The sequence below is a fragment of the Hemitrygon akajei genome, chromosome 22, assembly GCF_048418815.1.
Source record: "Hemitrygon akajei chromosome 22, sHemAka1.3, whole genome shotgun sequence".
In the NCBI taxonomy this organism is placed as follows: domain Eukaryota; kingdom Metazoa; phylum Chordata; class Chondrichthyes; order Myliobatiformes; family Dasyatidae; genus Hemitrygon; species Hemitrygon akajei.
The window spans coordinates 23,556,864-23,578,766 of record NC_133145.1 but is presented as its reverse complement, the minus strand read 5'-3'; the positions used below and the strand labels follow the sequence as shown (position 1 = coordinate 23,578,766).

Sequence of the window (21,903 nt, the reverse complement as noted above, 5' to 3'; positions counted from 1 at the left end):
TAGATATTGGACTGCTTAGTATATTTGATCTTTTGCATGTACATATTGAATTTAAACACAGCATAGACAGTCCAAAATTGTCTTATTATATCTTAAAGCATTTGCTGATGTCTTCTGTCTAATTGAAATCTTTTCCGTTATAATTTTATATTATTTGGCAGTGACTAAGAACAGAGATAATGAGTATGTATTTATTATTAGGATTTTGTCTTGTGAAACTTTGCAAGGATTTATGTTGAGGCTACAAATAACCACTATATTTCAAAAAAAGTAGAGCAAGTCAAGTATACAAGTCTTCCACAGACACAATGATATGCACTGCCATAGGCAATGTTGAAGGAAGTTTTAATTACAAATTGGCAAGTGTGATAAATGGATTTTAGGCAATTCCCAGGTCATTCACTTCAGACTAAGAAATGAAATTACTTACTAAATGGCACAAAGTTAAAGGCTGTGTGGATCAAAGGGGCTTGCTATAAGGTCATAAGGTATTGGGGATTGACACAAGTAACTGAAACAGTTCTGAATATTTAAATTTTTGTATCATTAAAACTCATAAACCTTTTGAAAAAGTAATTTGAACTAGAATTACTTACAGTCTCCTCCCATTGTCTCTTGTAGGCCTTAACCTTCAGCTGTAGCTTGTCAACCAAGTCCTGTAGTCTCAAGACATTCTTTCTGTCTTCCTCTGACTGTGAAAATCATGAAAGAAGCAAAATTTGTGCTCCGTCTGAAGATTAATAAGTATTACTCTATCCCACAGTTTATGCCACTCCTAATCACTTCCTTGCAGTACCTGATATGTCAGTTCCTTGACTCTTCTCTCGTACTTGCGAACACCTTTAATGGCATCAGCACCTCGTTTCTGCTCAGCTTCCAGCTCATTTTCCAGCTCACGTACCTAAATCAGCCAACAAATGGGATTAATTGTTAATATCTATTCGTTTCCTAAGGTTTCGGTATGTAGCACACTAAAATAATCTCATTGTTTACCCTGGCCTCCAGTTTCTGGAGCTGCTTCTTTCCTCCTTTCATTGCCAGCTGCTCAGCCTCATCCAGGCGAAGCTGCAGGTCCTTCACCGTCTGCTCAAGGTTCTTCTTCATTCTCTCCAGGTGGGCACTGGTGTCCTGTTCCTTCTTCAACTCTTCAGCCATCATGGCAGCCTTACAATTTGAGGCAATTGGACAAATCATTATTCAAGATCAAAATCAAAATCATATCAATAAGATAGTTAAAATAAAAATCAGTATTTATATTAAAAATCTTCCAATTTACATCAGTGATAGCCTTCTTGGCTTTCTCTTCAGCGTTTCTTGACTCCTGGATAGTTTCTTCCATTTCAGACTGAAGATGGTTCAGGTCAGCATCCAGCTTCTTCTTTGTATTGATGAGACTTGTGTTCTGCAGGAAAAGACAATTTTTGAAAACGTTTTGTGGGATAACCAATGTTAATATCAAAACCACAATGCAGGTGGGTGGAACTTTGTTGCAATGAATTATTTAAAAACATAAAATAGAGAGTGCAACATCAATCATCAACAGAACACCTATATTGCTGCCAGTACTTCTATGGAAGGGATATTTGATGTCATGCTGTGGAGAAATTTAGACATAATTAAATTAGTCTCCAGTACTGTATTGGGTATGTATTGCATGATTCTCAGAAACTGAAAACATTTCAGTGAATGTGCTGAGCAAACTATAGCCTTCTATCAACAGAGGTCTTTCTCATAATCCAGGTAGGCTGCTGGACAGGACAATTAACTAATAATAACAATAAGATTCTGCTGTTAAGTTCATCCTGAAGCTTCTCCACTTCTGAGCAATTTTAGTTTGTAAGCTTAGCACCATACCTGTATATAGCAGGATCTACATGCTCATTGGATTCAAAGTGTGGGGAGACAAACCTGAGTGTGCAGCAGTGTAACCCTCTCACTGACATCAACCAGCTCTTGCTCAGCAATTTTGCGAGATCTGTCTGTCTGTTCCAGAGCTGCTCTCATTTCTTCAATCTCAGCCTGTTGCAAGCTGCTTCTGCGCTCCACCATGGCTAGTTGCTCCTTCAAGTCTTCCTGGCTTCTGCAAGCATCATCCAGCTGTATCTGGGTGTCCTGTTTAGAAAGCAGGATTCCTTTGTTACCAGATATTACAATAAATTCTTAATATTCACATTGTATTCATGTAAATTTAAATAAACTTTTCATTGAATTTAAAGTGCTTAAAAAATCAAATCGCAAGCAAATTATTATTAGCAAAACTTAATTATGTAAATATAGCATTTTATGATGATGATAGATCATTGCATAATATTTGGAGCTAGGTATCAATTAAATGTAAACAGGAAATTAATCCCCCCATCATACAAACCTTTAATTGACTCTGAACATTTCTGAGATGTTTCTGAGCTTCTGAAGCCTGACGATTGGCATGTCCCAGCTGAATCTCCATTTCATTTAGATCACCCTCCATTTTCTTCTTGATTCTAAGGGCATCATTTCTGCTCCTGACTTCAGCCTCCAAAGCACTTTGCATCGTCTCCACAACTCTCTGATGGTTCCTCTTCACTTGATCAATCTCCTCATCTTTCTCTGCAATCTTCCTGTCAACTTCAGATTTCACTTGGTTCAGTTCCAGCTGAATACGAAGGATCTTGCTCTCTTCATGTTCCAGAGAGGCCTACAAGAGGGGTCAAGTGAATTTGAGTATGGCCACACATGGTGTTATCATAAAGGTTGCTTCGACTTGCTTTGATACTATGTATTAAATTCAAGTATCTTTCTGGAATACTACATTATAAAATTATTTAATGCACAGTGATCAATTTAACAACTCTAGATTTTGTCATCCTACACTTTCAAAAATTATTAGAACCAGAGCAATTTGTAGAATGCTGAATTGTGATAGTCTCCAAGTGATATATGTTTTGCTCCCATCAAGTCTTATTGGAAAATTAGCTTATGCAATTTTCCTGAACTTCATTCTTGGGGGTACTTTCAACCTATTTTCATTTTTCTATTTACAAATGACTGATGAGGTATAAGAGTTTGTTTTATTTTGTGTGTGACCTCCTTTCATTCCTATCTCCTAGGGAAGAATTATGTGAGGTGTTGTAATTTCATTAAGTAGATATCATAGCAGAATGGTATAGAAAGATAGAATTTAAGCCTATGCTTAAAAGAGGAAGAAGGAATTGCAGTTTGGGGTACATCAGTGGTGGTGTGATTAAAACTGATGATGAGCAAAATATCAGAATTATAGGAGCATGGTAGATGTGGGGCTGGCAGAGATGAGCAGCTTAGTGGTTTTAAATGGAGATTTGCCAGACCAGGCAAATCTCCATTGTGTCATTGTGACTCAATGACCACAGAAGAAAACATTTTTTAATACCTGTGTATTACTTATAAGCCAGACAATCTGCTTAAAACCCCATTACATCTTGATCTTGTAAACTAGGGTTGCAACTTAATGTTGGCATCCTTCTGGGAATATACAAAATAAAAGTGCATGCATTTTTTAGTTTTAAACCAGATCATGTTATAGTTCAAAACCTCTTTATAATGAAAGGCCATGTGCCTAAAATGCACGTAGGCCATAGGGCGTAGGATCCGAATTATGCCATTCAGCACATTGGGTCTGCTCCATCATTCAATTATAGCTTATTTATTAATCTCTCTCAACCCCATTCTCCTCCTAACCATTACACCCTTCCTAATAAAGAACCTCTCAACCTTGCTTTAAATATATCCAATGACTTGGCCCTTGTGGCTGTCTGTGGCAATAAATTCCACAGACTCACCACTCTTTGGCTAAAGAAATTCCTCCTCATCTCTTTTCTAAGGGGATATCCTTTCTTTCTGAAGCTGTGCTATGGTGTTCTCCAGCTACAGTGTACCTAGAAGTTCTCATCCAGCGTGCAGTGCCTATGAAATGAATTGCATGATATATAATTTCTAGCATTACTAACAGGTGATGAATTTCCAAAATAAACCAGTTCCATCTCTACTGATACTGGTTGGCTGACTAAATAATTTCAGCATTTACTTTTCTAGGATCTCTTCAGTCCACTTTCTTCTGTTAATAAGATCTGTTTTAAAGTCTAACTGTAAACTCTTAACAATTTGCTATAAAGGATTACCGTAATATAAATCTTGCTGTTTATTCCAAGGTAAAGAGCCTGTGCTTTGAAAAGAGTAATTGTCTATTACTGTTTAGCCTGTTCCTTTTTAATTTAGCCCTTTTAAGTCTATATAGATGTGAAAACTCTTCATGCATTCAGCGGGTGTGACAAACCTGTTGGACCATTTGGTCTAAAGTTCAGTATAATTAAATATATTTTACCTCTGCCTCCTCCAATGCGCACTGAATTTCACTCTTCTCGTGTTCAGCTGTCTTCTTTGCTTTTTCCATCTCATGGAGAGCCTTTCCACTTTCACCGAGTTGCTCAGTCAGATCAGAAATCTCCTCTGTTTTATGGAAATTAATTTCAAATTAGGTCTATTTTGTTAGTTAAAACTGATAGTAAAAGAAATGCAAGGATAGTATGTATGAGGGGTGATTGATAAGTTTGTGGCCTGAGGTAGAAGGAGTCAATTTTAGAAAACCTAGCACATTTATTTTTCAACATAGTCCCCTCCTACATTTACACTTAGTCCAGCGGTCATGGAGCATACAGATCTTGGATCTCCAGAAAGTGTCCACAGCAGGGGTGATTGATAAGTTCGTGGCCTACAGTAGAAGGAGATGAGTTATATAGCTCGTAATTATATTTGAAGTGAGATGATCCTAAAAGATCTTGAAGTGTAGTGTATAAGAATTGAGCTGTACACTGGTTCGTGTTTTCTGGACACCCCGCCAAAAGGGTGATATTTGTTGCTTTTCTTTTGGAAGAAACTGCCAAAATCCTTATGGTATGGATGACTCATTGTTTTTACAGAGTCAGTTGTAATGAGATTTAATTTCAAGTAGATTTTGAAGCAGTAAGCATGGTGCTATCAGGATGTCTTAACAGTCCTTCATATTAAAGATTACAAATTGCTTCAAACCAGGAAGAGAAAAATGTAACTTGTAAAAATAAACAGTTTCATCATTTTTAAATCCTGCAATATTTATCCTCAATATTTACAACATGCATGCATGGTTTTTAAAGAAAAGATTGGATTTGAACTAATAAAGCTAAATAAATATCAGAAAATTCCAGTTGCTGGAAATCTGAAACAATAACAGAAAATTATGCGAACAATCAACAGGTCAAGCAGCATCTGATGCAAAATGTTAACTCTATTTTTCCTTCTACAGATGTAACTTGACCTGCTGAGTAATTTCAATTAAAACTTAGTTAAAAAGATTTGTTAAAAATCTTATTGTTATTATGCTTCCAAGAACATTTATTTTCATTACATGTTATGTTTTCATGAATTCAACTCCTTTAATTGAATGAGAGAAGAATGGAAAAGATCTTAAGCAGTGGAAGTGAGATGACTCACTGGCCACAGCTTCAGGATTTCAGCACAAAATAATTGCTGTCTGTTTCACTGTTCCATTATGCAGGCAGATTTAATTAAATCTGGACCAGGTAGTCTTAAATTCCAGGTGAACACAGAATCCAATGGTTCAATAAGTTCAACAATTTAAAACATTTATGTGACAGGCAAAGTTTTGCACTTACGTTGTAGATTCTTGTTTTCTCGTTTAAGAGTTTCCAGTTGGTCCAGAGCCTCTTCATATGCATTCTTCATCTTGAAGATCTCAGTACTTAGACTGCGTGATTCCTTCTGAGCAGCTTCCAGCTCAGCATGGGTTTCCTCATGCTTCTGTTTCCAGTCTGCCAGAATCTATATAGTGTAGTAGCAAAAGTTATACTGTAGTTTTGAAACAGGAATTGTATTCTGCACTACAGCTACTGTCCTGAGGTATTCCTGCATTAACCAAAAAATTCTTAATTGTGTGTTTGAATAGCTACAATGCAATTCAATACTCCATATTTTGTAAGGACAGAATACTGTAATGATAGAACTAACAAGCATCATTTCTTAAGTTTAAATAGCCCTGCATATTCAATAGGATCATGGTGCACTTTAAACTTGAAATAATTAACTACTTTAACCATTCAACTGTTTCTTTCTCCAGATTGCTTGCAAGTTCATTTTGTCAAACTCTATCCATTTTGTCATAGAAATTTTGAGCTAGCATTCATAAATGTTTGTAAGTGAGTGCTGTGTGTAAGAGGAAGTGGAAGTGTGCAAGTGAGTACTGTGTAATCCCTTCATTTAACAATCAGATCTAATCTGAAAATAGAGTTATGCAGCCACTCTAGAGACATTCTGAAGGTGAAATTGTTTAATATCAACATGTTAGAATGACAGAAACAGCAACATAGTGGAAAAATTCTGTACTTACTTTGTCAAAGTTCTTTTGTTTCTTGTCTAGAGCTGCTGCTGCTGAATTTGCCCTCTCTAAATCTACCATCAGATCTTCCACTTCACCCTGCAATCTCTGCTTTGTCTTTTCCAATGAAGCACATTTGGAGTTCACAGCCTCAATGTGCTCTTCTGCATCCTGCAGGCGTTGAGCAAGTTTTTTCCTGAATAGTGGAAAAGTAGCATAATAATAGTGTTGCAAGAATACAAAAAATCATTGACAGAATGTGGTGGGAGAACCCAGGTTGCTTTTATTACATACTTGGCTTCTTCCAGTTCCTCTGTGCGCTGAATTGCATCAGTTTCATATTTCGTTCTCCACTGAGCCACTTCGCTGTTGGCCTTGGACATTCCACGTTGGAGCTCAGCCTTTGCCTCCACTTCCTCTTCATATTGTTCACGGAGGAGATCACAGTCATGGCGGGCAGATTGCAGAGCATGTGCCAGAGCACCCTTAGCCTGAAATCATTGTGTTAAATGATGAAACAGCTAGTACCCCTGATTCTTAGTGAATTACTGAACATAGATAACTTATGATGAATAGAAATACTCCTGCAAAGGAAAAACATCAATTTGGTTTATAAAAAAAAATTACAGTAATGTGATGGCACAAACTTTTGTTTTGATCTAGCAACATAATTTATGTTGAAATGTTCCAAATTGAGACAAATTCTATTAAGATAAACCCTGCCTATGAAACAATTAAGGGTGAGAAAAGAAGTTAACAGATGGCATTGCTATGTCCCAACTCTTCCTGACTTTATATAAACTTTCCTTAGAAAGTTATGTAGGACATAGGATCGACAGATGTGGAATCTTTGTAGCTAAAGAAATTGCAATGGATAAAAATATTTGATGGGCGTTATATTCAGGCCTCTGAACAGTAGCCAGGATGTGGGCAACAAATTACAATGGGGGGTAGAAAAGGCGTGTCAAATGGGCAAGGTTACAAAAGTCATGAAGGATTTCAATATGCAGATAGGGAAAATCAGTTGGTGCTGGATCCCAAGAGAGAGAATTTGTAGAATGCCTGTAAGGTGGTTTTTTAGAGCAACATGTGGCTGAACGCACTAGGGGTTCAGATATTCTGGATTGGGTGTCGTGTAATTAACCAAATTTGAATAGGGAGTTTAAGGAAAAGGAACCCTAGGAAGGAGTAATAGTATGAGAGAATTCACGCTGCAATATGAGAGGGATAAGCTAAAGGCAGATGTATCAGTGTTACAGTTATGTAAAGGGAATTTTAGTGGCATGAGAGAGGAGTTGGCCAAAGTTGATTGGAAGGGGACACTAGCAGGAATGATTGCAGAACATCAATGGCTGGAGTTTCTGGGAGTAATTCAGAAGGCGCAGGATAGATCCATCCTAAAGGCGAAGTAGTATTCTGCAACCATGGCTGACAAGGGAAGACAAAGACAACATAAGAGCAAAAGAGAGGGCATATAATAGGGCAGGAATTAATGGGAAGTTAGAGGATTTGGAAACCTTTAAAACCAACAGAAAGCAACTAAAACAGGCCACGGGGGTGGGGGGGGGGGGGAATGAAATATGAAGGTAAGCTAGCCAATAATACCAAAAAAGATACTAAAGGTTTTTTTCAGATATTTAAAGCGTAAAAGAGAGGCAAGAGTAGATATTGGACCACTGGAAAACGACACTGGAGAGGAAATAATAGGAGACAAGGAAATGGCAAACAAACAGAATAAGCATGTTGCATCAGTCTTCATGGTGGAAGACACTAGGAGAATGCTAGAAGTTTGTGAGTGTCAGGGGGCAGAAGTGAATGCAGTTGTTTATTACTAGGGAGAAGGTGCTTGGGAAGCTGAAAGAGCTGAAGGTAGGTAAGTCATCAGTAGCAAATGGACTACACCAGGATTCTGAAAGAGGTAGCTGAAGGGATTGTGAAGGCATTGGTAATTATCTTTCAAGATTCACTAATCTGGCATGGTTCTAGAGGCTTGGAAAACTGCAAATGCCATTCCCTGTTTAAGAAAAGAAATTATAAGATGGTTAGCCTGATCTCTGTGGTTGGGATGATGTTGGAGTCAATTGTTAAGGATGTGGTTTCAGGGTACTTGGTAGCACATTATAAAATAGGCCAAAGTCAGCATGGTTTTCTCAAGGAAAAACCTTGCCTGACAATTCTGTTGAAATTCTTTCAGGAAATAACAAGCAGGATAGACAAAGGAGAATTGGTGGATGTGATGTACTTGGATTTTCAGAAAGCCATTTACAAGGTGCCACACTTGAGGCTGCTTAACAAGATAAGAGCCCACGGTATTACAGGAAAGATACTAGCATTGTAGAGCATTGGCTGATTTCAGGAGACAATGAGTGGGAATAAACGGAGCCCTTTTTGATTGGCTGCTGGTGACTAGTGGTGTTCCTCAGGATGAGTGTTTGGGGTGCTACTTTCTATGTTGTATGTCAATGAGTTGGATGCAGGAATTGATTGCTTTGTGGCCAAGTTTGCAGACAATACAAAGATGGGTGAAGGAGCAGGTAGTGTTGAAGAAGTAGGGAGGTTGCAGAAGGAATTAGACAGATTAGGAGAATGGGCGGATGGAATACAGTATCAGGAAGCAGATGGTTATGCTCTTTGGTAGAAGGAATAAAAGTATAGACTCATTTCTAAATGGAGAGAAAATGCAAAAATCTGAGGCACAAAGGGACTTGGGATTCCCTAAATTCCCTGAAAGTGAGGAAGGCAAATGCAATGTTAGCACTCATTTCAAGAGGTCTAGAATATTAAAACAAGAATGTAATGCTCAGGCTTTATTAAGCATTGGTCAGACCACATTTAGAGTATTATGAACAGTTTTTGGCACTTTATCTAAGAATATGATGATATTGGAGAGGGTTCAGAGGAAGTTCTACACAGAGAAACAAGAATGATTTCGGGAATGAAAGGCTTATCGTATGAGGAGCAGTTGATGGCTCTGGACCGTACTGAAATTTAGAAGAATGAGGGGGAGTCTCATTGAAACATATCAAATGCTGAAAAGCCTAGATGGAGTGAATTTGGAGAGGCTGTTTCCTATGGTGGGGTTGTCTAAGATCAGAGGGCACAGTCTCAGAATTAGGATGTCTGTTTAGAACAGAAATGGGGAGAGATTTCAGAGCGTGGTGAATATGTGGAATTCATTGCCACAGGCAGCTGTAGGGACCAAGTCATTGCATGTATTTAAGACAGACATTGATAGGTTCTTAATTAATCAGTGTGTAAAACATTCTGTGGAGAGGGTAGAAGAATGAGATTGAAAGGAAATGGAATAGCTGTGACAAAATGGCAGAGCATACTCGATGGGCTGAATGACCTGATTCTGCTCCTACAATTTATCATCATATTTTTGTCATGCTTGAACACTATTTAAAATTTTTGAAGGTGTAAAATCTGAGGAAATCACATGCATACTTTTAAATAGTTGGAACAATTAAGAATTGTAGTACTATTAAAAACTTACAGAATGTTCTTTCTCAAACAAGACTTGAGCTCACTACTCAAATTAATGGGCTTGTTCCTTTCTACAAATATGGACATCATGAACTTTCTGGTAATTATGAGGTTAAATGTTTGAGATACTCTACAGAATTGCCAGCATTCCCCAGCAAGGTATGCCCCATTCTTTTTTTTTGTATGAATTTTCTTGTTAAACTAATATGGAAGATATAGTAGATATATTGGTACCTTTGTTTCTTCCTCGAGCTGTCTTTTGAGTTCCTCAATCTGCTGGGTATATCCTTGTTTCCCTCTTGTCAACTGAGATACTAAGGCCTCTTTCTCCTCCACCTGGCGGTTCAGTTCCCCTGAAAATCAGAAATAATGATAAGAAGTAATTCAGGATGTATATTGTATATATTTCTCTGACCTTAAACGTACCTTTGAAACCTTTGAAAATTATAACAACATTACATAGTTACACAGTATGTTTATGCAAAATAGAAACCATTCAGCATATAAATAATTGATTTGTAACAAGTACTAGTCAGAGTTGTTATGTTATAGTGTGAGAAAGTCAGTCATCACATAGGGATTTTTTCCTTTCCAGGATGAGGAAGGGATGTAGGCTATAGGTCTGCTCAGATATAAAGTTAAAATCCAACCCAACTAGGTAAGTGGCATACACAAGGTAACTGGTAACAATCTTTTCCCCAGGGTAAAGAAGTCCAAAACTAACGTGGCTTTTGGGTGCAATGGTAAGACTTGAAAGGGACTTTAGGCAACTTTTTCATGTAGAGTGTGGTGAGTGTATGGAATGGATTGCCATGGGCAAGTGTTAGCGGAAGGTACAATTATCATTTGAAAAGCACTTGGATAAGTATAAGGAAAGGTGGGGCTCGGAGCTCAATGGGCCAAATTGGTAAGTTAGCGCTAGCTAGATGGGCACCATGTTCACCATTTGCTAAAGGGCCTGTATCTGTGCTGTATTGATCTATGGCTCTGTTCAAACCCAAACTTAGCACTTTGCACTTTCTCCAAACATGACCTTGCACAACCATTCTTTTAATATAAGAGTCTCAGACACACTATTGTGCTGTTTGAGGTAAAACTATAGATATTGATCAAGAGTTTAAGATACATCAGTGTATTCAGGAAATAATCCTGACTTTGGTTAAGCACTGAGCCTGATCCGCAAGGTCTAACCCATCTTGAACTGGGTGAGTTAATTTGGGTCTCTATCAAATTTTGCCTACTACCTTGTCTATGAATTGTATTGTGCTTTCTAAAAATTTTTCAGGGTCACAAGAATTACATTATCAACATAGAACTGATCAGTACCATTTTCTGTTGCAAGACGTGCTTTCTGAGTTGATAAGTCATTGATCAAACGTTGATGTTCATCATGTTTGGTCTTCATTTCACTGACCTGGTCCTCCAGTGTCCTGGCTACTTTCTCAAGGTTTGCCTAAAACCAAAACAATCAGTTTTGAAAAGATGCAAAACAACCTGTACACAGTTTACAAGTTAAAATTAATTCTACATGTGTAGTAGTTAGTGTCCTCTTTTGCTATACCTTAGCTTTAGACACTGATTCCATGTTGCTAGCAAGGTCATCAATTTCCATCTTCAGCTCACTCTTTTCCTTCTCGAGTTTCTGCTTCACACGTTGCAGATTGTCAATTTGTTCCCCAAGTTCTGCAACACTGTCAGCCTGCTTCTTGCGAAGAGCAGCAGCTGTGGCTTCATGCTGGAGGGTAGATTCTTCCAGGTCACGACGCATTTTCTGAAATTCTGCCTCTCGTTTCTTGTTCATTTCAATCTGAGCTGCAGTTGCTCCACCAGCTTCTTCCAGTCGTTCACTGATCTCTTCAAGTTCCCGAGAAAGATCAGCTCTCAGTTTCTCAGTCTTAGCACGAGCAGTACGTTCAGCTTCAATTTCTTCCTCAAGCTCCTCAATACGGGCCTTAAGATAAACATGCACTGATTATGATGACAGAACCAGTAATATGAGTTCAAACTCATGACCTTTACTAAGTGGTGTTGATAAATTCACTAGATATATACATCACCTGTAATTCTTTGATCTTTTTCTGCAGCTGGGAAGCCATTGCCTGCTCATCTTCAACTTTGCTTTGAAGCTGGCTGGTTTCAAACTCTTTCCTTTCGATAGAAAGAGTAAAAGATATAAATTAAACTAATCTGTTAAAGAAGTTCTGTCATATTAGCAAATTCAGTCTTTTTAATATTTTCTCTTACATACTGAGGCAATAATTGTGTGATAAATAATACATACTTCAAGTAAATCTTAATTCCCTATTAGTACATTGTTACTTACTACAAGAATGTTCAGTGTTTTAAATAATGACAGGACTTTTTTTTTTAGTTCTACCACAGATGTTTTGGGATATACATCCTCAAAGTAATATAAAACCTTTGACTAAAGGGCCTGTGTTTTGATTAGCAAGTTCTATATGCTAATCTATGTAATTTAAGCCATGGATTGGAACAAAGATTGATTTTGCTGAGAAGTTAAATACTGACTTCTTTAGTTTTTCATCCAGTTGTTGCTTGTCATTTTCCAAATCCATTATCACTTCTTGTGACAGCTTCAAGTCACCTTCAAGCTTTCTCTTAGCACGCTCGAGATCCATGCGTAATTTCTTCTCCTGCTCCAGAGAGCCTTCAAGCTTTTAAAAGCAAAATACTATTTTATCAAGATTCAATTCAAAGAAAGGATTTCTGAAAGTCACATGATTTAATGTTATTTTGAATACCTACATCGTCAACTTGCTGTTCCAATTTAGTCTTTGTTTTGGTCAGAGTGTTGACTTTGTCTTCCTCAGCCTGGAGGTCATCCAGGGTCTGCTGATGGGCCTCCTGGAGCGCTTTCTTTTCCTTTGTTAACTTAACGATGCTTTCATCAAGACTGGCCATCTCTTCAGTGAGATTTTTAACCTACATTTAGCAAACAAAAATGAACAAAGTTTTATAACATGCAGTTCCCACCTTTGGGAGTATTCTGTATGTTGTATATTAGTTGGACATCAAAACCACCCATTGATACCTTGTTCTCAGTGGCATGTTTCTCTTTTTCAACTTTGGCTAAAGTGAGCTCCAAGTCATCAATATCTTTCTTCAGTTCTGAACACTCATCCTCCAGTTTCCTTTTCTTAGCTGTTAGCTCAGCATTTACCTCCTCTTCATCTTCCAGTCTTTCATTAGCTTCCTTCAATTTAGCCTCCAGCTGAATTTTATTTTTAATCAGTCCCTCACATCTTTCTTCTGCATCTGCCAGAGTTTCACTTTCCTGTCATAAAATGATACAATGAATTATACCAGGCCATGTGTTTTGTAACGTGTACACATGCATAACAATACAAAAGTGGTCAATGTAGATACCGATTGGACTTGAAGTTGGAGATCATTCTTTTCCTGTATAAGGGCCACCATTTTCTCTTCTAATTCCTTCCTCCGGGCTTCAGATTTGGCAAGCGCTTCCTTAGTTTTCTCAAACTCCTCTTTCATATTTGCCATTTCCTTTTCAGTTTCAGCACTCTTCAGAAGAGGTTTGATCTTGAAGTACAGTTGCATCCAAGGCCAGTGTTTGACATTTGTGAATGCGCGGATGTTGTACTGCAGAGTAAACAGTGCTTCCCTAAAGGCAAAGTGAAACGAACAGGTTAGAACAATTTTCCCTTTTTAGAGTAAACTGTGATGTTAATGTATAAATGGTTTATTGCAAATAAATAAGTATTTACCTCCTTTCCATCATTCTCTGAAACTCAACTCTCATTAAAAAGCCACGACATATAGCCTGAGTACGAGTAATGAGTGCTGCCAACTTTTCATCTCTCATCTCTTCAAGTAAGCCTAAGAGACCCGCCTTGAAGAACACCTTAAAAGGACATAAATTCTCATGTTATTTACATGGTTCATAAAAAAACATTTAAATTGTTGGTATTCCTAATATCTATCTGAATGACTATAACAATCACCATATGGATTACATCAGTTGGAGAACGTGGCATTTCAGGAGTAAAAGGCCACTTTTGAAAGGCTTAGGGATGGGTAAAAAGGCTCGTCTTGTTAGAAAACTGAATTCAAAGACTGGAAAGTAATTATCTTGTCACTCTGTGATCCTATCCTAGACAGATGACTGTCTATGTGAAGGGGGTTAGTATGTTTTTTAAGTTTGGTCATCATTGGAACAGTGGAGAGTGTGAATATTCTTTCATTCAGACCAGTTTTCCCTTGAGAAACTATTTATTAATATCAGCCTCTTATTTCAAAACTGTATAATTATTTTGAAGTATATTTACCTTAGTGTGTCCAAACTTGTACTGAGTATGATCTACATCAATGGATCCCAATAGCTTTTCAGACGCTTTCTTGCTGTCAATGAACTGACCTTCAGGAATGGCACTGGCATTGAGAATCCTGTATCTATTTTATTAATAGAAAAAAATACTTTAATGTTTTCTTAAAAGAATATTTAAATGGACAGGAAAACTACTGTGTAGACTTTAAGATTTTTTTTACCTTTGTTTGAAGTCACCATAGACAATTCTGCTTGGGAACCCCTTTCTGCAAATTCTGATACCTTCCAGCACACCATTGCACCTCAGCTGGTGTATGACAAGGTGATTATCCATGGCACCTGATGGATTTTAAATGACCATTAAAATACAACAACAGATTGGTTTGATCTTTTCATTTAATGTAAAACAAATAAATACCATTACCTGTTTCAGATGCATTATTTTCTCTGAATGGAAAAAAAATACAGGTTGAGTACAGCTTGTCCGAAATGCTGGGGGCTTTAAGTGTTTTGGATTTGGATTTTGGAATATATAATGAGATACCTCGGGATCACCATCATTTCCAACTCTGAATTTTTGTGCTACCGGTAAGCAGGCTTTGTCTTACACTTGTTAATTACACAATTGCACTTAACAGTAAAGATTATTACATACCAGTAATGCAATGAAAATATAATGTGTGCAAGGTCACAAAAGCAGCACAGCAACATCAAGAGAATACCTGACTGAGGTGTTGAACAACTACAAACAATGGTAGACTTTCAGTCTCCACCTACGAAACATGTTTTGATTAAAGTGTTACAGAACACTATCGGTATTTTTATTAGTTTTTATGTAAGGTATAAGAACAATCAGCATTGTAGACTTGTTCTGGTGTTGGATTTTCATCAGTGACCCTTTAAAATTTAATTTAATTCTGTTACGTAAGGTGTAAAAACAATCAGCATTGTAGACTGTTCTGGTGCTAGATTTTAGTAATTAGCAGATGCTTTAAAATTTTAATGTCGTGCCGTTTCTTAAATTTCTGCAACCAGCCTGCTGAATATTCACAATCACGTTCAATTTTCAGTTTGTCATGATAAGATCAGCATACCATAAAGCAGCATATGTTCACTCTGACACTGACAATACATGATAGAGATCTTCATTTTTCACTTCATGCATTGTTTTTCTATATTTCATTAACTTGTGTTCATTACATATGAGAAGTCACTCCTTAGAACTGTCTGATGCGCAGAGACTTCCCAGTGCAATTTTCTGTTTGTGATGTCATGTCAATGCTCAAAAGAAATCAGGTTTCAAAGGTTTTCGGATTTTGGAAATTCATATAAGGGGTACTCAACCTGTATTGACTTTTTGCTGTATCTTACATTACATGAAATAAACTCACCTGGTGTCTTTGTTTCATTGGGAATGATACAACGCACAAAATGTGGATGTGTGCTTCTCAGGTTAGTCATCAGCTTGCCCAAGTTTTCCTTTGATATGAATAACAAACTGACTTTAATCTCTTTTTTCTCTTATGGTGTTTAACATAATCACATGCAGCTGTTCTACATTTAATTGATTTTCTACATTCAATCAGTATTCTGTAAATTAATTCAATTATGGTGAGACATACTTCAATATAGACTGAAATAAACAAAATCTTACCCTAAACAGAGCAGATACTGTCTGGAAGGAACCACCCTTCTTTTTGCCTGCTTTCTTGCTACCACCACCTTCACCTATAAAAAAACATAGTTGTTTGTTCTAAACACTAGGAAAGGGAAGGAAGAAATGTTGGCAAAGTAATTGTTGCTAATGACTCTGTATCAGAAGTTTACCTTCGGGAGGTGCAGCATAGAGATGAGCCAAGAGTTTCACTGATGATTTCTGGAACAGCCCAGTTACAGTTTCATTCAGTGGATCCTTGTTCTTATCAAGCCAGCCGTTAACATTGTAGTCAACAGTGCCAGCATAATGGACCAGTGAGAAGTGGGCTTCAGCCTTTCCTTTGGCAGGTTTGGGCTTCTGGAAGTTGTTTGACTTACCAAGATGCTGATCATACAGTTTATTCTTGAAGGAAGAATCTGTGGCCTTGGGGACAATGCACTCCTCTTCAAGGATTGAGAAGATGCCCATAGGCTGTGGAAATCACAGTATTTATCACTTGTATGTTATTTTCTCTAATATAATGCTTGGTAAATATTCAATTCACATTACTGTCTTCTTCTATGGCATTACCCACCTTCTCAATGAGTTCAATGCAAGCAGCCAGGTCCATACCAAAGTCAATAAATTCCCATTCAATTCCTTCCTTCTTGTACTCCTCTTGTTCCAGAACAAACATGTGGTGGTTGAAGAACTGTTGCAGTTTCTCATTAGTGAAGTTGATACATAACTGCTCCAGACTGTTGAACTGCACACATAGAAAGATATGAGGGATACTTAGTAACATTTAATTGTTATTAATTTAAAACATATTCAAATCAATGTTTATGTTTCTGATACTTACATCAAAAATTTCAAAACCAGCAATATCCAGCACACCAATGAAATACTGCCTGGCCTGCTTTGTGTCCAGTTGTTGATTAATACGGACGACCATCCATAAGAACATTTTCTCATAAATGGATTTGGAAAGAGCACCAACTGCATTATACACCTGAAAGGAAATAATATAGTCAATACTTGTTGGAAATTCCACTGTTCCAAGTATTTACAGAAACATTTTACTTGAAATTTTTATAACTGTACCTGTTGAACAGTTTGACCTTTGGTCACAAATTCATTGCCAACCTTTACTCGTGGAAAGCACAATGCCTTTAGTAAATCTGCTGAGTTCAGACCCGTCAAGTAAGCAACTTTGTCAGCATCTAACACAAAGGAGTATTCAAGCATGTTAGAAATACTAAAGCTATGAATCAATGTTACTACTGTGCTTGCTCATCAAATTTTCTAACCAAACATTCTCTGCACATTTAGTATTTAAAATGAGTTACCTGGTTTATGCTGTACAACCAAGCACCAACACACAAAACATAGAGAATACTTCCCAGAATATTTCCAAAAATAAAGTTGCAAATCACTTGAACACAAATTCATTACCTTTTTGCTTTAGACTTTGAAAGAAATTAAATGGTAACCAGGCTGAAGTTTGATTTGGAATATGTTAAATTTAGTAAATAATGAAATTGAATGTGTTTCTTGAAAGTGTTACCTTCTGTGCCATCGGGCTCTGCCTGCTCTTCACGTTGCTTTTGCTTGAATTTCATGTTTCCAAAGTGCATTACTGCTCCAGTGAGTTTGTAGATGCCCCACTTCTCATCATTGCTGAAGCCCAGGATATCAATGGCAGTCTGTACACCAAACAACAGATTTAGCATCCAACAAAAATACCAACATAAAAGTTTTCTCAGCATTGTTAGCAAAGCTTGTGTAGTTTGACATATCTTCATGCAACATGTTTTAGCTCAATTTTTCACAGATTTTAATATTTTATAAATTAAAGATTTATAAATTAGATTATCTTATTTTTTGATCTTTTAACGCAACTTGTTTGATTAGTGAAGTGGATTACAATTATTGGATCCAGATATACAATATTTGAAAAATTAACTAAGCATTAGTCAAGAAGATGTAAATGAAGCTATGTTGTAAGTACTCACATCAGTTGCCACTAATTCTTCTTTATCGTCGATACTGAGAACACTGATTTCACCCTGGCTGACAAATGGGTAATCATAGGGATTGGTGGTAATGAGACAAGCCTCTGCCAAAAACAAATGCTTTGTTAGTGGAATTGTGATGTACCAAATGAAAGGCCACAAGTTATATAATAATGTCATTTGATTTTGTCTCTTCCTTTCAAACAGCTTGTTGAATTGAATTAGATGAGAGTTTTCAAAATGACGCAGTAACGAATTATTGAAAGACTGTGTGAAAAATAGCATTGCAAGTAGTGTGTACAAGAAACACTGCAGGTGCTAGAAACCTGGAGCAACAGGTAAAAGTGCTGGTCAGGCAGTATCAATGGAGGGAAATGAGCAGTCAACGTTTCAGACCCAACCCTTTTGACAGGACTGGAAAGAGCAAGTGCAGAGCCAGAATAAACAAGTAAGGGGAGTGGTAGGAGCATGAACTGGCAGGTGATAGATGAATAGTTGTGAATGGAGGAAGAAACTTAGATGGGAGATGATAAGTGGAAGATGCAAAGGGCAGAAGATAGAGTTGATTAGGAGAGGACTGGAATAAAGGAAAGGAGATGGAGAAGCAGAAAGAAGGAAGAAAGGAGAAGTATAGGGCAGCCGTGAGGGGAGGGGAAAGAGAGGGGGTAAAGAGCCTACAAGAATAAGGAAAAACAAAGGAGGAAGGGAGCACAGGGGAATGGTTATATAGTGAAATTTGTTGGCACAAATCTTTCACATGTTAATGCAAATATAAATGTGTCAACATTCAAAAACTTTGAACCTTACCAACAATTTCAGGTTTGTGATTAGATGTCATCTGGTAGAAAATGTGGTAACTCCTTTCAGCTTTCAGCTGGAATGTCACTCTGGATTTTTCCAGTAGATCTGCAGAGTTATGAGTAAATGTAGATTTAGTATAGAACAGACCAACATGACAGCAATTTGATTTACAACCAATATTTGCATTTCCATTTCCACTACACTTACAAGTTTCAATGTCAGCAGAAGCCAGTTTCCCCGTGGTACCGAAGTGAATTCTGATAAATTTACCCTTGATGTGAAAGATATTCAAGTCAGCGATGAAACAATGTCAGAGAACATGCACAATAAAATGTTGTTGAAACCTTTCTATTGTTAAACTGGATAGTTAATAAATTTCATATATTGGCTGCAACAGTCTGAAAGTTTGAAGATACTTACAAAGCGAGACGAATTGTCATTTCTCACAGTCTTGGCATTACCGAAGGCTTCCAACAGCGGGTTGGCCTGGATGATTTGATCCTCCAGGGTCCCCTGTAAAAATAGTTTTGGTTACCAGGAGTTGGAGCAGTTACTGAGTGAAGAAGGAGATCGCAACTAAGCAACGAAAAGTTTCAGATATCAGTGAAATTATTTCTAACTGTACCTTGCCAGTTGGTTCCTTCTTTTTGCCAGATTCACTAGCAGCTGCGACCAATGCAAAGTACTGGATGACACGTTTCGTGTTCACAGTCTTGCCGGCACCGGATTCTCCGCTGAAGACAAGAGCATAGCGTGAAGAACTCAACAACTGTGGTACAAATAATAAAGTGATTTCAAAAAGCAACAAGAAACTACAAAAAACTTACGTGATCAAGATCGACTGGTTTTCCCGATCTGTAAGAGAAAGAATCAAAAGATACATGAATTTGTGTCATGATTTTGATTTTAGGAAAAAAACAGTAATACCGGAAAAAGGGATTATTTACCAGTCAACATGAACTGATAAGCGTTATCAGAGATGGAGAAGATGTGGGGAGGAGCTTCCTGACGCTTCTTGCCCCTGTAGCCAGTCACAACCTCAACGTTGTATACAGGCAACCACTTGTAGGGGTTCACAGTGACACAGAACAACCCAGAATAGGTCTAAAGGCAGACAAAATGTATTTAAAATTAAGGTTCCTTCTTTACAGATTTAAGCATTTATTTTTGCAATGAAAAGAGTACAAGAGCAAGAGTCTGCTATGTCATGAAAAACTGGTAATGAACATACAGTCTTTGATTTTGTAAACAGAGTAATGGGATGTACAGTAACTTTTGCTAAAACTGCATACATTACTGGGTATTTAAGATACAACTGTTGTGTCAAATTCTTTTCATCTATCTTTACAAAACGTTTTGAGAAGCAAAATAAGTTTATTTGAATGGAACGTGGGGACATGTACTGCAGCAAGGTGGACAGCAATAAGTGTTCAGAATTACAAGGTAAGTTATGAGCAAACAATGGGTGCAATTGCAAGAGGTTTTTGCAAGATTACTACAGGTTTAATGGAAGTGGCAAGCAGTCCACAGTGAAGATGACTATGTTTATGCAGAAGGAGTTCCATTGTTAGACTTGGGCAAATATGCCTCTTCCAACAAGTCCATTTATAAATCCTTAATGGATTTGGCTTAATGCTGGAATATACATGCTGCAAATCTATAAAGCAATCACATATAAAGTGAAATCGTTTTTTTTCTGCAAAGAGAATTGTTAGCATTTTGGATGCACTCAAAAGTGAAGGAATTGCATTCATGGTCATTTTAATTAGGATTTGGTATTGTTATGTTAGAGCTTTTGCAGGATTTTGGGTAGGGGCATGGATCTAATAAGACGCTGTGTCAAGGAATGGACACCGTCTATGGATAATGATAGTCTACTGTTATACTTACGTAGATCATCCAGGCTGCATAACGTTCTTTGAGGTTAAACAACACGGATGCCTCATTCAGGTGGGTCAACATAGCCATATCTTCGATTTTATCGAACTTTGGAGGATTCATTGGGAAGACTTGGTCCTCCTTGACAGTCACAGTCTGTGTAAAAAAGGAACAACAACAAAAATGTTATTTAAGGCAATGTCGCCATTATGAAGCGTTTCAGGATGATGTCTTCATGTTCAACTCCTCAACTGACCTTCTTGTCTATAGTCTCCACGGTGATTTTGCCACCCTCCCTGCTCTTGATTGACCCTTTCATGTACAGTTCTTTAGGTTCGAAGACATAACAGGCTGTTTTAGCATCGAACGGTCGGTTCTGCGCTTCAAGCCTTTCTTTGTCGGGCTTGCGCAAGTATATCGCCGCCGCTCCAAACACCTCCATTTCCGCATCCCCCATGGCTTCGGTTTATTGCTGCAACACAGGTGCACCGTTAAAAATGCTGCAATTCCGATCCAATTACAAACATAGACGCTAAATTCTAAACCATCTCGGTTAATATTTGACATTCCTTTCCCCTCCTTTCCATAAGATGTCCCCTTAGTTTGCCCATCTTTGGCCCAGTCCGGCTTGAGGTTAACATATTTTGGCACTGGTTACTCCTTTCTACCTGGCAAATATATACCCAATTTGAAGCTTCGAGGATCGCTTTGGTCATTGAGTGAGCAATCTGTGAATCAAAATTTACATTTGAGACTCGTGGATTTCATGGATTGATAACCATGAGTTTTCCAGCTGTTAATTAGAATAGGTTAAGACTGTGCAGATTTACAATCTCAATCAAGAAATGAATGCTCTTGTTCACTCTATTTTTCTAAATCCCTTCCCTCAAAATTGGATGTAAAGTACAACAGTTATCTTCCTTCCAGTTTCTTGCGTCGTAAGAACCGATCTTTATTTTCCGAGTTATGAACGCCTTTAATATAAAGGTGCCCTGAATATAATTGGCCCTAACCCAAATCGATACTATATTTGAACAATAGCGTTGTTCTCTCGTCCGTACCTCGATAATCTCCACACCAAAAAGAAGAAAAGGCTTCTGCAATAGGCGCACTAGAAAATAAATATAGATGAAACATTACAAACACAAGAAAATCTGCAGATGCTAGAAACCCAAAATTATGGAGAAACTCGGCAGGACAGGCAACATCTATGGAAAAGAGTAAGCAATCAACGTTTCGGTCCGGAACGTTGACTATTTTAATCTTTTCCATAGATACTGCCTGGCCTGCTGAGTTCGGCTGGTAGATAAAACATTAGCCTTGCATCGGTTATACTCACAAACTGCAGTTGCCAGTCAGTTATTTTTTAAAACAGTTTATATTAAATTCACTAAAC

At 37.6% G+C, this 21,903-nt stretch overlaps 1 protein-coding gene across 1 annotated transcript in view; it reads right to left on the bottom strand.

Moving 5' to 3' along the window:
• The window catches only part of LOC140714924 (uncharacterized), a 91,260-nt gene extending 69,642 nt beyond the window's left edge, over nt 1–21,618 (bottom strand). Inside the window, exons 1-38 of the mRNA XM_073026593.1 lie at nt 21,569–21,618; nt 20,764–20,979; nt 20,520–20,663; nt 19,577–19,733; nt 19,457–19,484; nt 19,255–19,363; nt 19,050–19,142; nt 18,837–18,900; nt 18,636–18,734; nt 17,829–17,932; nt 17,381–17,519; nt 16,918–17,036; nt 16,676–16,825; nt 16,409–16,579; nt 16,005–16,305; nt 15,832–15,905; nt 15,569–15,656; nt 14,399–14,516; nt 14,179–14,302; nt 13,618–13,754; nt 13,259–13,514; nt 12,924–13,166; nt 12,638–12,814; nt 12,401–12,546; nt 11,929–12,019; nt 11,433–11,822; nt 11,198–11,324; nt 10,106–10,224; nt 6,680–6,876; nt 6,398–6,581; nt 5,667–5,832; nt 4,340–4,464; nt 2,369–2,677; nt 1,909–2,112; nt 1,277–1,402; nt 994–1,164; nt 797–901; nt 597–692 (exon numbers count right to left, since the gene is read on the bottom strand). Coding sequence (XP_072882694.1) covers nt 597–692; nt 797–901; nt 994–1,164; nt 1,277–1,402; nt 1,909–2,112; nt 2,369–2,677; nt 4,340–4,464; nt 5,667–5,832; nt 6,398–6,581; nt 6,680–6,876; nt 10,106–10,224; nt 11,198–11,324; nt 11,433–11,822; nt 11,929–12,019; nt 12,401–12,546; nt 12,638–12,814; nt 12,924–13,166; nt 13,259–13,514; nt 13,618–13,754; nt 14,179–14,302; nt 14,399–14,516; nt 15,569–15,656; nt 15,832–15,905; nt 16,005–16,305; nt 16,409–16,579; nt 16,676–16,825; nt 16,918–17,036; nt 17,381–17,519; nt 17,829–17,932; nt 18,636–18,734; nt 18,837–18,900; nt 19,050–19,142; nt 19,255–19,363; nt 19,457–19,484; nt 19,577–19,733; nt 20,520–20,663; nt 20,764–20,964 — 5,652 coding nt within the window. The 5' untranslated portion in view covers nt 20,965–20,979; nt 21,569–21,618. The remainder of the gene's footprint in view (nt 1–596; nt 693–796; nt 902–993; nt 1,165–1,276; nt 1,403–1,908; nt 2,113–2,368; nt 2,678–4,339; nt 4,465–5,666; nt 5,833–6,397; nt 6,582–6,679; nt 6,877–10,105; nt 10,225–11,197; nt 11,325–11,432; nt 11,823–11,928; nt 12,020–12,400; nt 12,547–12,637; nt 12,815–12,923; nt 13,167–13,258; nt 13,515–13,617; nt 13,755–14,178; nt 14,303–14,398; nt 14,517–15,568; nt 15,657–15,831; nt 15,906–16,004; nt 16,306–16,408; nt 16,580–16,675; nt 16,826–16,917; nt 17,037–17,380; nt 17,520–17,828; nt 17,933–18,635; nt 18,735–18,836; nt 18,901–19,049; nt 19,143–19,254; nt 19,364–19,456; nt 19,485–19,576; nt 19,734–20,519; nt 20,664–20,763; nt 20,980–21,568) is intronic.
• Nucleotides 21,619–21,903: the final 285 nt, after the last annotated feature.